At 48.3% G+C, this 12,789-nt stretch overlaps 1 protein-coding gene across 3 annotated transcripts in view; it reads right to left on the bottom strand.

The window, feature by feature from the left end:
- PIK3AP1 (phosphoinositide-3-kinase adaptor protein 1) overlaps positions 1–12,789 on the bottom strand; it is a 108,240-nt gene that overhangs the window by 40,270 nt on the left and 55,181 nt on the right. For all 3 annotated transcript variants that reach the window (XM_012654515.1, XM_012654516.1, XM_012654517.1), the window contains 6 exons: positions 10,889–11,025; positions 8,350–8,494; positions 7,501–7,643; positions 7,254–7,386; positions 4,978–5,174; positions 2,187–2,376 (listed from right to left, as the gene is read on the bottom strand). In XM_012654515.1, coding sequence (XP_012509969.1) covers positions 2,187–2,376; positions 4,978–5,174; positions 7,254–7,386; positions 7,501–7,643; positions 8,350–8,494; positions 10,889–11,025 — 945 coding nt within the window. The remainder of the gene's footprint in view (positions 1–2,186; positions 2,377–4,977; positions 5,175–7,253; positions 7,387–7,500; positions 7,644–8,349; positions 8,495–10,888; positions 11,026–12,789) is intronic.

Genomic DNA, 12,789 nt, shown 5'->3' with positions numbered 1-12,789 from the left:
GTCTGACAACAAAGACGCATAGCTACCACCTGGTGGCAGCATATCTAAACTAAAGACCAGTGTGTATGTGTGTGCACGCACGCGCGCCTGTGTGTATGTGTGTGTGTGTGTGTGTGTGTGTGTGTGTGTGTGTGTGTACACCCACAGGAGTTCAGGGGAAGGAGAGAAAGGAGAGATTGGAGCGGGATCATAAAATCTCAGGGTCAGAACCCAACCCCTCTCCCCAGCCCTACTTCATTCAACAATGGCAGCTTCCTCTCCAACCTTCCAACGTATGGTTGTTTGGGATTCCCTTTGGAGAAGGGGACCTCATTACCAACCCTTTCCCAAACTCAAGTCAGAAAGGTTTGTCCCAACAATGATTAGGTGGTCTCCAAATCAGTGGTAGGGAACTGGCCTAAAGCCTGGCACTCCATAATGTTTGTCCTGTGAGTGAATGAGCACAGCCTAATTTCCTTAATGTGTGTATTTTCAGCATCTAGGGTTACCATCGTGAGTGGTAACAGAGGGCGGCACTGATGAACCTGGCTATTTAGACATTTAGCAATAGAGCCTGTGTGAGTGTCCATCCCAGGACTGATTAATGCAGACTTTAGAAGGGTGGGCCAGGAGAGCCCTAGATCCCCAGGGGGCAGCAGACAGATTTGTCCCTTGGCAATCTGAAGACCCAGATTCCTGATCCAGTTCTCCCTTGCTGGGGCTTAAGTAAGTCACTAAATCTCTTCAAGCTTTAGTTTTCTGTAAAATGCAGATAATTCTATCCAACAATCCCAAGGATAGTCAGATGAGATAAAAGTAGTCTGTTGACTTCAAAGCACTGCCAGATGTTTTGAGTTGTTACTGGGCTGGGTAGTACTGCAAATATGCACCTTTGAGTTATCAGTTTGTCCCCTGTCCCACTTCTTTAGGAACTAAGCTGCCTTCTCACCTAGAGAGTCACTGTTAGTAAAATGAGTGATTCCTCCCCAGGTCCAAGTTGCTGCTTCTTCTGAGCCAGAAGGTAAGTGATCATTCTCAAAGCGACAGATCATTCTAAACCCAACAGCCACAGAGGCAAAAACACAAGCCAAATCCTGTCTAGACTCAGAAAATTCAGAGTTTATATAATCTGGCAAATGAAAACTGTGGTGGTTTTCCTTTCCCCGTCCAAAAAGCAGCCAAATTCTACAGCCTTCCTCCCTCCTGTTATCCTCCTTCTAGCTCCACGGCAACCAGAACCCCTCTGGCACGGTGACTTTTCAAGTTGCCAAGCGGCTACAAACCGGGCTGGCTCCACAACACACGGCTGCCTTGGGAAGCGCTAGTGAGCCTCACTGTTCGCATTACGCAATTTGCAAGAAAAATCATGTCCTGGAGTATGATGTTTTGAAAATAAGTTTACTATATATTAATTCAATAAAATCAGGTTACCTCTCCCCCTAAAACCTGCTTATAATTTTTGGAGCCTAGAACCTAAATTGTTTCATATATAATCACATCTCATAATATCTTTGCATTCACTGAATTTTCCAGGGATTCAATTACTATGAAAATGGAGAGGATATTGTGAAGGGTTGTTTACCTTTTAGAAAAATCCAGGCACTGATGCCAGCATTGCTTTTGGCATGTGAGTCCCCCAGACAACAGATGTGTGTCGGTCAATATTTGAGGCCATGACATGGACGGTGATTCTGAGTGTGGTGTCTGCACCTGACTATTTCACCACGTCCCCTGGTGCAGGCTGCCTGGTATGTCCTCTCCCTTTATTTCTCTTTTGTATTTCAATCAGGGAAGTACAACTGACTTCTGAGAATTTTATATGTAAGTAGGTTATATTGAATATAAATCCTATGTCAGGGTAGGGAAACGGGGTATTATGAACAGTTTGTGATAAAAAGGTCCCATTGGGACTGGCAGGGCCGAGAGCCACTGAGTTAGCTTCTCAGATCACAAGGCAATGCCTTATCAAGTCTAACTCCCAGACCCTTGCCTAAACTCTCCCCACAGTCACAGCAGAGGAAGTTTGGAGAAGGATTCTGCTTGTCACAGCATATAACTCCAGATCTAACTTTGTATAAAACAGGATCTTCATGTCTCTGGGTTGGGGCAGGGGTAAGCAAGGACTTCCCCCTCAAAGACCAGAATGAAAAAAGTTGTTTTTCGGCAAAAAAACAAAAATGGAAGCAGAAGTGGGCTGTGTCACTTACAGAGGTCTTCGGTGGCAGCCGGGGCGAAGGCAGCCATGGACTCGTACAGATCCTCATCGCAGCCGGGGTTGAGGGAGCATTTCATGAGCAGGTCTGTGGAGAGGTGGGCCATGGACTCGTACACGGCGTCAGCCTCCTCCCCTTGCATCAGCTCCTCTCTGATGTGACTCTTGAGCATGTCCACAGTTTCCTGAAAGAGAAGACGAGAGCCGCTGGCTTTCCAGGCGGATTCAGCCCCCAAGTGGGCTTGTGGGGGCCAAAGTCAAGGTCCCCAGGGTTGTAATTGTTTGAGTGTATCTAGATTTTTCCCTCCTGACCGGAAGCTCCTTGAGGCCAGGCTTCTCACCCTTTTTTGTTTCTTTGTTTTGTTTCTTGTTTTAATCTTCGTATCTTCCCGCAACACTAAGCATGAATTATGCACTCAAGAGATACTCGTTAAATGTCCAAGGACCAGAGGACACAACTAAAAATTACTTTCCCATGAGCATCTATTATGTGTCAGGTACAATGCCAGGAATTTGTCTATACATTATTTCGTATTCTCTACACCACTGCTTGAGAAAGGTATAATGGTCCCAAGTTTACAGAAGACAAAAACAAAGCTCAGAAAAATCTAGTGTCTGACTCAAGGGCTTGCCTTACTGGCTTTTGATCTTCCTACTATACCCTAGTGGACCCTCAAAAAGAAACAAATCACACAAGAAGGTATGACCTTCACTGAGTAGCCACACGGAAATTATAATGGGCTCAAGAGGGCTGCAGCTAAGGTGTTCTTGCACTATGTGTGGTCAGAGGTCCCTCAGTAACTAGTCTCCGTTCCTTCTGCTGGCTTCTTCAAAGTGCCCGAGTTTCCAGGGTTCCTCCTTCAGTTTTACGTCTTATATGCCCAAGAGGAGGGATGGTCTTGGATGAAGTGCCTGATGCCAGAAAGGCTGTCCCTGTCCTCCTGCCTCCAGGTGTTGGGAAGCCAGAGAGCTGACTTCTCCGAAACCTCTGCACAACTTTTCCTGGTAAGAAACTTTGGTGTTTCACAATCCCTGTTTCAGCGCTAACCCACAAAAATCCTCGTTTTCATCATCACTACCCCAAGAGAGCTAATCTCTTACTGACACTCTGCTAGCTTCCTGGTGAGACCCAAGAGGACCAGGTGACAGCTGTGAAGCGTTGCAGACTCAAGGTCTGGCCTCTGGCTTTGATGTGGTGGAAAAAGGAAATGGGACAGTTCTCAGAGGCCATAAGCAACATGTAGGGACAAGCTTTCGGCAGCAACAGCAACGCTGAAGGTGTATGGGCTGAAGGTGACTATAGTCAGACAGCAAAGATGATAGGAACCAGAGTAACTTCAGGGCGAACTGAAAGTGTATTTTTAACCTCCTTGTTAGATACAGCAGGATAACAAGCCCTGGCTTTAGCATCAAACTCGGTTCAAAACCCATCTCTGCCCTTTCTAGTTTGTGGCTGTGGGCACAACTGCTCTGCCTTTCTAAGCCCTTTTCCTCATTTGTAAAACGGGAATCACAATACCGTCCACTTCAAATGACTGTGGTAAGGATTAAATGAGATAATGCATTTTCAAGTCAAATAAATTCAATAGCTATTAGTTACTACTATGAACACAGTACGTCCTTAATAAAGGCTATTGGCATGGAAATGAAATGCTACATTTTGTACATTTGTGGCTTCTAAGAAAAGCTGAGTAAATACTCTAAGACTGTGAGCACCTTTTAGTCTCATTTATGCAAGTGATGCCCAGAACAAGGACCGATGTATTGTATTCAAAACACTTTTACACCCTGAAACATTAGGAAGTCTGCTCTGTGTGCCTTGGGGAGTCACTGCCTTGTAGATTCCCCAATACAGAGCACAGAGTTAAATTTCTGGGGAGGCATCAGGCTCACTCCTGTCTGGAGGTAAAGAGCAAGACTATAATGTGTTTTTTGCTCCTTTGGAGGTCACAGCTCCACATGAGAGGCTGAGCTGTTCTCAGGTGTCCTCTGTGCATCTGGGAAGTAAGAAAATCAGAAACAGGTGGAGTCAGGAAGAGCAGCTGCGTCCCAGACAACTGAGGCAATACTGGGGCATGGAATATGATGTAGAGATGAGGTGAGATCAGACTCAGAGAAAGACCCAGAAGTCAATGATCAAGGGGGGTCCAAGGCCACATGAGCAGACAAACCAAGTGAATCTGCCTGTCGTAAGGGGCAGACCCAGGCAAGGGGTCAGGAAGAGTGACCATCAACAGGAGTGTTGCCTTAGAGTTGGGCCTCGCCGATGTCTTCTCAAGTGCAGAGCTTTCCTGTGGTCTGTGCTCAGGAAGGAGCCGATCCTAACCACAGTTCCCCCGGGGCCTGAAGGTGGACAAGGTAGCTAGAAGCATCACACCAAGGTGCGGTGGAGGGAGGTGGGGACGTACCTTCGGCATATTCACTCTGTAAATGTCTCTGTAAATTCCTTAAGGGTAGCCTTCAGTGCTTTACATGCTTTATTTACTTTTATTCTCAAAACAACTTCAGAATTAGGACTATTATTATCTTCCTTCTGCATATTAGGAAACTGAGAGAGGATATGTGACTTGCCCAAAGTCACATGGCTAACAAGTGTGGGTACAGGAACTTGAACCCAGGTCCATGTGACTTCCAGGGCTCATCTCTGAAGCCCACACATACCACCCACTGCCAGAAGAGGTGCACGAGGACGTGCTAGAGAGGAAGTCTGTCCACGTCTTTGGTGAAAGGCAGCCCTAGAAGCACATAGTGTATTCCGACCCCGGGGCCTCTCGCCTTGACCTTACCACATACTCATCGATGAACTGCCGCAGGTCCCTGAAGCCATGCTTCTCGGCGATGGTGTTGGGGTAGTGGCCGTGCTTGTTGGCCACACTGTACGCCTGTAGGGCTCCCGGGCAGGTGAGCAGCAAGGCAGTGAGGTTCTTCAGTCCATACTTTGCAGCAAAATGCAATAAGGTGGGCAGCTCTTCATCCCTCTGATCTGAAAATTGTCCAGGAAAACTTAACTGACAGATAAAAACAAAGGCACAGGGCACCCTTGTTCACAGAGATGGCGCTGCCAAGCCTAGCATGGCATCCAGTAGGTACTCAGTCATTACTTAGTGGTTGATCGACCTAACATCTGACAGCTTCCTTTTGTGGCACCACTGAAGATCATGTCCTCAGATGACAGAGGAAGTGATATTTTAATAAATTAGAAAATGTAATAATTAATAGCCTACCTTCTTCCTCCAAAAGGATTGGAAAATTCTGAGAAAAAATAGTAATTCAAAATGTGCTGGTATTTTAAAGGCTTAACCTGCAGCCACAAAGTTCAACAGGAATCATGTTTTAACCTTCTCTGCAAAGTTCAGAGCACTTTAAAACTATTGTTTTATGCTGATTGAAAAAAACAGATGTTTATCCTCTTAGCTCTTAGTCCCAATTTCCCATTAAGTATGCCAAATAACCCAGAGTATGTTACTCAGCTTTCTGAAGCCTTTGGTTTTGAACCAGAAAATATTTCCAGACTATCTCAAAAAGACCTGGGAGCATTAATAGGACAGTATTCAGTGAGGTGCTTGTTTGGGAGAGATTTTGGACATTGGCATTAATCCACACGAGCCCCAGGACATCAGTGAACTCTCTACCCAGTGGGAAGCATAGTATTCCTAAAAGCCGTAGGACCGCCACGGCTCCCTCCACCTACTGAGATCTGAATACAGCAAGTTAAACTCGAAAATGCACATGTTTGTACTATCGAGTTGGAGGACTTATCTCTTTTTTTTCATAAAAGTTGATTTCTAAGACCAAGAATTATATATTTTTTAAATGACAAACCCAGCTTCCTATTTACCAGGATATGACCCTTGGAATGAAGGTTCTGAAAATGTCCCTGGTTCTGAAAATGTCCTCAGGAGGCCAGATTTTCAGTTATGAAATACCGTCTCCTGAGCCCCAAGTTTAAGAATAGAGACTAGTAACATCTAGTGGAAGTGATACAAGAACATGCCACAGTAGGAAAATGGGGAGAGGCAACAAGAGAGAACGCCTCCAGAGAAGGCTTGGAAGGTCATGTAGCCTCATCCCTATGGCTCTCTAGGGTATGGAAGGATGGAGCACAGGCAGAAGGTAACCAGAGACTTGGGTCCCCTTTGTGCAGTGCAACCATGGTGTGAAGGAAGGGTGGTGTCCGCAGAAATGCTCCAACTGGCATCCTCTGCAGAGTGCCCGGCACCAGACCCCTGCAAGGAGCGCGAGCCTCCTAGCTCCCAGCATGTCACACGTGCACAAGAGGATGCTCTGCCCTCATGGAAAAAATATTTGTTTAGGGCCTCCCATGAGCCAGCCACCCAAGAAGAGCTCCAGCCCTGGCTGATCTGATAGCCTAGCAAAGAAGACAGAGACAGCTGAGGTGTGCTACGACAGAGGCACCCAATGTGCTATCGGAGCCCACAGTGGGTGGATGGAACCTACTGGAGGCTTGGAGAAGGTATTCCAGAGGAAGTGCTTACCCAAGCTGCTGTAGGGAGGTGGAAGAGAAGTTAGCCAGGATGTCTACAGCCATACCACCCTGAACACGCCCAATCTCGTCTGATCTCGGAAGCTAAGCACGGTGGGGCCTGGTTAGTACTTGGATGGGAGAAGTTTGCCAGGTGAATAGCAACCAAGACAGGGAAGAAAAAACTGTCTTCCCATGAGTCAAGTGGCAAGAGACAGGTGAAAGAAGTTCATTATCTGCCATACAGTGGAGGATAGAAGCCCAGAGCGGGTGAGGACAGACAAGAGGGCAGAAATGCAGCAGGGGCCCCTTGGGAAGGGCCTGATACCAGGCTAAGGAGCTTGGACTTTATCTAGAAGGCAAGTGGGAACCAGACATGTTTTGAGAAGGGGTGAAGTATTCAGATTTGCAAATTAGAAGAATCGCTGGCTACCCAACAAGGAATGGGCCCTTCTCAAAGGACAGGCTGTGGAGCTGGGACCAGCAGAAAGCACACGCATGGTGGACGGGGTGCCAAAGCCCGCAGGCCGGAGTCCATCAGCCCACTGCTGGTTTCCTGAGCTTTCGCCGCTGACTTACTTGTCATCATATCTTCCTCTTCCAGCTGGTTGATTCCGAAGAGATGCAGTCCACTCGCAGGGATGTTGTTCTTCAGGGACTCCGTGAGCAGTTTATCAAGGGTCTCTGTGTTGTACGGCACAATTTTAAAGGCCTGAATACAAAAGTGAAGATGGTCAGATTTTAAAATCCAGCAGATTCCAGACTGATAAACCATTAGCAGAAACGACAGGCCCGGAAAACCCAGGTTTCCCTGCAACATCCTCACCTGACACATGAATTCCACCGGATTCGCGGCATTGGACAATAAATTCCCAATTTCTTCCATGTCAGTGTAGTAGGTGATGATGGTCTCACACACCACTAAGTCCCCGGAATATATCTTCAGAGAAACATTCCCAGATGAAAGGTCTGATCAGAAGAAAAGATACTATAAAAAATGCCCAGGAAAAACAAGGGTCTGTGGAAAGGTGGTTATGGATATCTATGCTCCATCTGGAAGGCGAGGAAACTAACTGGGAGCTGGAAGGAAGAACCTGGCAGCGAGCTGGGGAGGGAGCGAGGGAAAGCGCAGATGTCGAAGGCGAGGACACCAGCACACGGCAGGGCTCTGCGCCAGCGCAACTACCCCCACCGGGTCTGCAATTTAATTTTCAAAGAGTTTTCATCTTTTTACTCGGTGCTATAGGCCCAGAGTCTCAGTGAACAGGAAGAAAATTTGAGTTTAAGGCACTTTATATAAAGGCTGAAGGTGAGAGGGCTCCTAGGGGGTGAAACTGCGGTTTCTGCCACGTTGGACCAGCTGCTGTCATGACTACGTGCTCACTCGCCCCAGGCGGGATTCTACTCCACAGGAAGGGGTTTTGAGGGGGAAAGAAAACATTAAAAATAAACTAACCACAAAGATTCAATTCTCAAAAGAGGAAATTCAACACGTAGAGAACATGGAAAAATATTCAACCTCACTAGTAATCAAAGAAACGCAAATTAAAACAACGGACTCCTGTTTAACATCAAATTAGCAAAGATGTTCAAAATGGCAACGTCTGGTGTTGGTGGTGGCAGAGCAAAGGGGCAGGGAGGCACTACCGTCTCATGTCAACCCAGGCCTACTTACTGGGAGCCTTCACGGAAACGGTGTACTCATTCTCCAGCGTGGCTTCCACCCTTACGGAGGGAGAGTCCTCCGGAGAAAATTCTGCTTCCGTCGTCACCCTCTCGTCCAACTTACATCTCACTATAACGTAGACCGTGGTTTCTGCCTGCAACGGGAGGTCAGTCACTGTCCCCACTCCCTCCTCAAGCCTGGTCAGTGGCTGTCCCCAGCTCCCACGACCCCAGCCCTATTGAGTGAGGGTCCTCCAGGACAGGGTGGGCTCTGCAGTCCAGTGATGGGCAGTGAGCTGTTTGCCACCAATCCCAACGACACAAGTGACAAAAACCAAGAGTTAACATTTGTAAACCCTTATAGCAGTTTGATGGAGTAATTTTATGCTTGTTGAATCTAATAATAATAATAAAACATGGGGCTTGTATTTTATATGTCTTTTTATTTCATTTTGTATTGCATCTCTTTTTAAATCTGTTTAATAAAATCATTGGTCCATGGCAGAATTGGACATTTTTAAAACAGATAGCTGGAGGAGCACTGTTGCAGAGTAAGCCTGCTACTCAAAGTGGAGCCCAGGGGCCAGCAGCACTGGCCTCCCTGGAAGCGTGTTAGGAATGCAGAATCTCAGGTCCCCCCAGAACCACTGAACCAGTCTGCACTGTCACGCCCAGGTAACGCCTGCGCACCTTGCAGTGTGAGAGGCACTGGCTAGAGATGCTCTCTTGGGCTCTGTTCCTCATGCTGCTCCTGGTTGGGCAAAAATAACTTCTTGGGAGATTAATTTTCCCAAAGCACCAAGCAAACGAATAGCTATTTCACCTTGCTTTCAGATCTCACGCCAAGTCTTTCAAATGGAATTCACCCTGTTTTGTTGTGCTGGTTAAGTCGGGGGAATGTTCCTCTCAGACTGAACTGGTAAGGGCAGGTCCTCCAAAAAACAGGGGGAAAGGAGAGATTCCTGGCCACAGCTAATGACAAACGTTTATCCTAGGATTCTGCTATAAAGTACTCAAAGTAGCCCTTCATGACAAGGGCCACAAGAAGGGTGCAGCAAGCTTGGATTTTACAACAGGTGAGGGAGGGGGTGTGGTCCTGGGTCCTGGAGGCTGCTGAGGTGGAGCACACCTGTGCTGTGGTTGTCATGGCTCCTGCTGCAGCCCCAGCCCGGTCCCACCTGAACCTTCTCCCTGGGAGTAAGAGCCCAAAGGAGATGTGTGTCTCCTCTGCTGACAGTTAGGACCCAACCCTGGTCCAATCTCCCCAGATCCAGAGACCTAGAGTCAGCAAGAAGGAGATCCTAGCTTCGTGGGCAGCCAAGTTGGGAGAAGAATGAAAGCCTAGAAAATCAGGGAGGTGAGTAAAGGGAGTCAAGCTTTGGTTCCAAACCCCCTTTACCACAGGCACCCGACAGCCTGATCAAAGGGCATGGAGAAGGCAGGAAGTCCCATGAGGAGACTGAACACTGACATGTACCCAGTGGCCTGGCCAGTGGGGAAAAGGAGTAAGATGGGCTGACTATAAAGGAAAGGGAGTGGTTGGGACCAGCAAAATGGAGGACACATGTCCCGTGCAAAGGGCTACTCAGCCCCAGCCAGTCATCTCAGGCCTAATATGACCAGATCGAAAGGAAGCTGGAAACCCAGATTTGTATGCCAAACTTTTAAAACACTGTGCAGTCCAAACCAAACATGTCTATGAGTCAAATCCAGCCAAAGAAGCAGATGGCAACCCCCATGTGGGAAGCTCTTGCCCAATGTCCCATGGCCATGGGCTGCTCAGAAAACCACTCGCAAGGGCAGGGAGGCCAGTGTTTCCCATTGCCAAGGCTCCCACACCCAGTCGTCTTGAGGAGCCCACAGCTTAGGGAAGAGCCTGTAGCCACAAAGAAAACATCTGCTAACATATGCTGCACGTTTTTAGCAGGAAAGGAAAAATAATGAAAAACCATCAAAATCCATGGTAGGATTCAAATGACAGTGGCTCATCAGTTGAGTCCTCACATTCAAGTCACTTATTAATATATGCCCCATCCCTGAAAATGCTAGTCACGTGATGCTTAGGCATTTATCTGATCCGTTTAGCAAGCAATATTGGCCAGTCAGTTTCAGCTTTCAAGTTTCAAGGCACTCCCTTGGACCATACCAGTGGCCAACTGACAGAGAAGCAAGCTCTCAGGATGCCCTGAATCTCCTTCCACCCAGCGCTAGGCTAGCAGAAATAGACATAGACGTCGTCTCTAACCCCAAGGATGGCGTACATGTCTGGAATGCTGGTCTCCCACCCACATGCTCTGTGTTATCCATCCATAAAACGAAAGTCTTAGATTGACGACATATACATTCCTGGGCTCATCTCCCTCTGACTCAAAGGACCTAAGTGTGTCCAGGGCCCAGGTGATGCGATGCGCAGGGGAAACTCCAAAGCAAGGCTGCAATACTACACGGAGGTGCAACATGAGAACCCCACTCCTTCTACTGCAACAAATGCGTCCATTTGAAAAGCCCATGTTCTGACATTGATCTACCAGGGCCCCGGGAGTGCCTACCCCACAGCGAATTCGGTCCGGCTGCACCACCATCAGGTTCCCAGGTGAAGTCTCTGGCGGCAGGCTCTGCTGCTTTGAGGAAGGAGCAACCTTCTCGTCTTCAGGCTCGGTGTCAGTGACTGAGTCACAGCCAGAATCTACAGAATAGAGGACACTGCTAAATGGGAACAGAAGGAAAGAGAACTGGTAGACGTATTCCACCCCACGAGAGCCCCAAACATTACCAAATAGGAAATGGCTCTACATGTCATACAAATACAGGCTGAAGGAGGTGACTCAGGAAATCATGAAAGAGGACCTAATGGGGAAAAGTCAGCCACCACGTAGGCCACAGGGTAGGATGACAGGGACAGGATAAAGGTGACAGGGAAGGTCAAAAAGTCTGAGACTGCAAGTCTAATCTCAACCAGCAGGCTTCTGGAAGCTTCACTTCCAGACTTCCTGAAGGGCTGCAGGGGTGTGATGAAGGGAGGCCCTTTCCCCTCAGGTGGAGTCAAGAAGGGACTGTCTACTTAAAGGTCATCCTTGGAACACTGAGTAAAACGTGTGCTGTTCAGCAAGCCATTAGACCTCAGGGTCATGGCTAGACAACATGCCCCCTCTGGGAGCAGCAGTGAAAAGTAATCATTTTTAACAAACCTTAGGTCAGTCTAACCAGGTTCCAGATCAGTATAACAGCCGACACCTGTACCGTGGGAAGATTAGAGCATGTGCAGATTCGGAGCTGGCGAGCAGGGGTGTGCGAATGTGGGGGCATGGCGCAAAATGAGATGATGCTGAGAACCTTCCAGAGCTCTAAGGCAGGGACTCTTCACCAGGATCTGTTGATTAATAGGCCTGCCTCTGAGGCTGTGTGCAAGATTGTGTGTGTATTGGCCTATACCTTTCTGGAACTAGTTCAAAGCATTCATCAGATCCTCAAAGAGGGACAGGACCCCAAAATGGTTAAGAATGGTTGAGAGGAGAGAGAAGCTTCATCCAGTCCCTTTTTTGGGCTTGCTCTCATTCACTCCTATACCACTTACAGATCCAGCCAAAGTGTTAGGCACTTGAGGGGACATGAGGATGAATCGGACACCAACCCTGCCTTCAGAGAGCCCATGATCTAAAAGGGCAGGAGAGGTGAGAGGTGAGGGTGAGCCTGGCTAATTCCTGCAGGCTGGCCTCCCGGGGAGGAGGTGGCCTCTGCAGAGCTTGTGGCAACTGTCCTGGTAGACTGCTGGGGTGATATGCTCCTCAGAAAGCTGTAACTTCAGCCTTGCAACCTAGACTCCAGGTCATGCCAGGAAGAGGCTGTGCTCCCACCACCATGAAGGCCGAGGTGGGGGAGCAGGGATAGGGTACCACCACGTCCTACAGCTGCAACTGAGGCATCAACCACTGCTGAGGCCAGGGCGGTGGGGGGGAGGGGGTGGGGCTTCCCTAGGGCTGCAGCTTAAAAGCCCCACAGCCTCGGGTGGAGGTCCTGTCCCAGAGCTTGGCATCTGGTTCTGGTGAATGTCTATGGGCTGCCCCAGACTGTAATGGGCAACGAGGCACGTCCTCCTGCTGCTCCTCCCCAGTCTTGATTTCTCCCAACACTCACCATTCCAGAAGGCCTGTTTGAGTGTTGCCAGGTCTTTGACCTTGTTTGTGCAACAGGCAGAATCTAGTGTTAAGAGATGGAGCAAATGACCCTGGGAGTTCAAGCAGGGCAATATGTTTTCAGCTGGGCATCAGAGCCATTGGTCTCCTACATCTCTCCTTTCCTTTCCAATCCCCTCACTCTGTGCTAATCATTCCCCTGCAAAGGTTAACACAGTAGGCTCCCACCTCCCTGCTCTCCCGGCTGAATTAATGGAAGGTCGCCATTTTCTTTGCTGGATCTGCCCTTCCCACGACCCTTTGCTCCTGGATTAGTC

The sequence above is a fragment of the Propithecus coquereli genome, unplaced genomic scaffold, assembly GCF_000956105.1.
Source record: "Propithecus coquereli isolate 6110/MARCELLA unplaced genomic scaffold, Pcoq_1.0 Scaffold440, whole genome shotgun sequence".
Taxonomy (NCBI): domain Eukaryota; kingdom Metazoa; phylum Chordata; class Mammalia; order Primates; family Indriidae; genus Propithecus; species Propithecus coquereli.
This window is presented reverse-complemented; position numbering and strand designations above follow the sequence as displayed.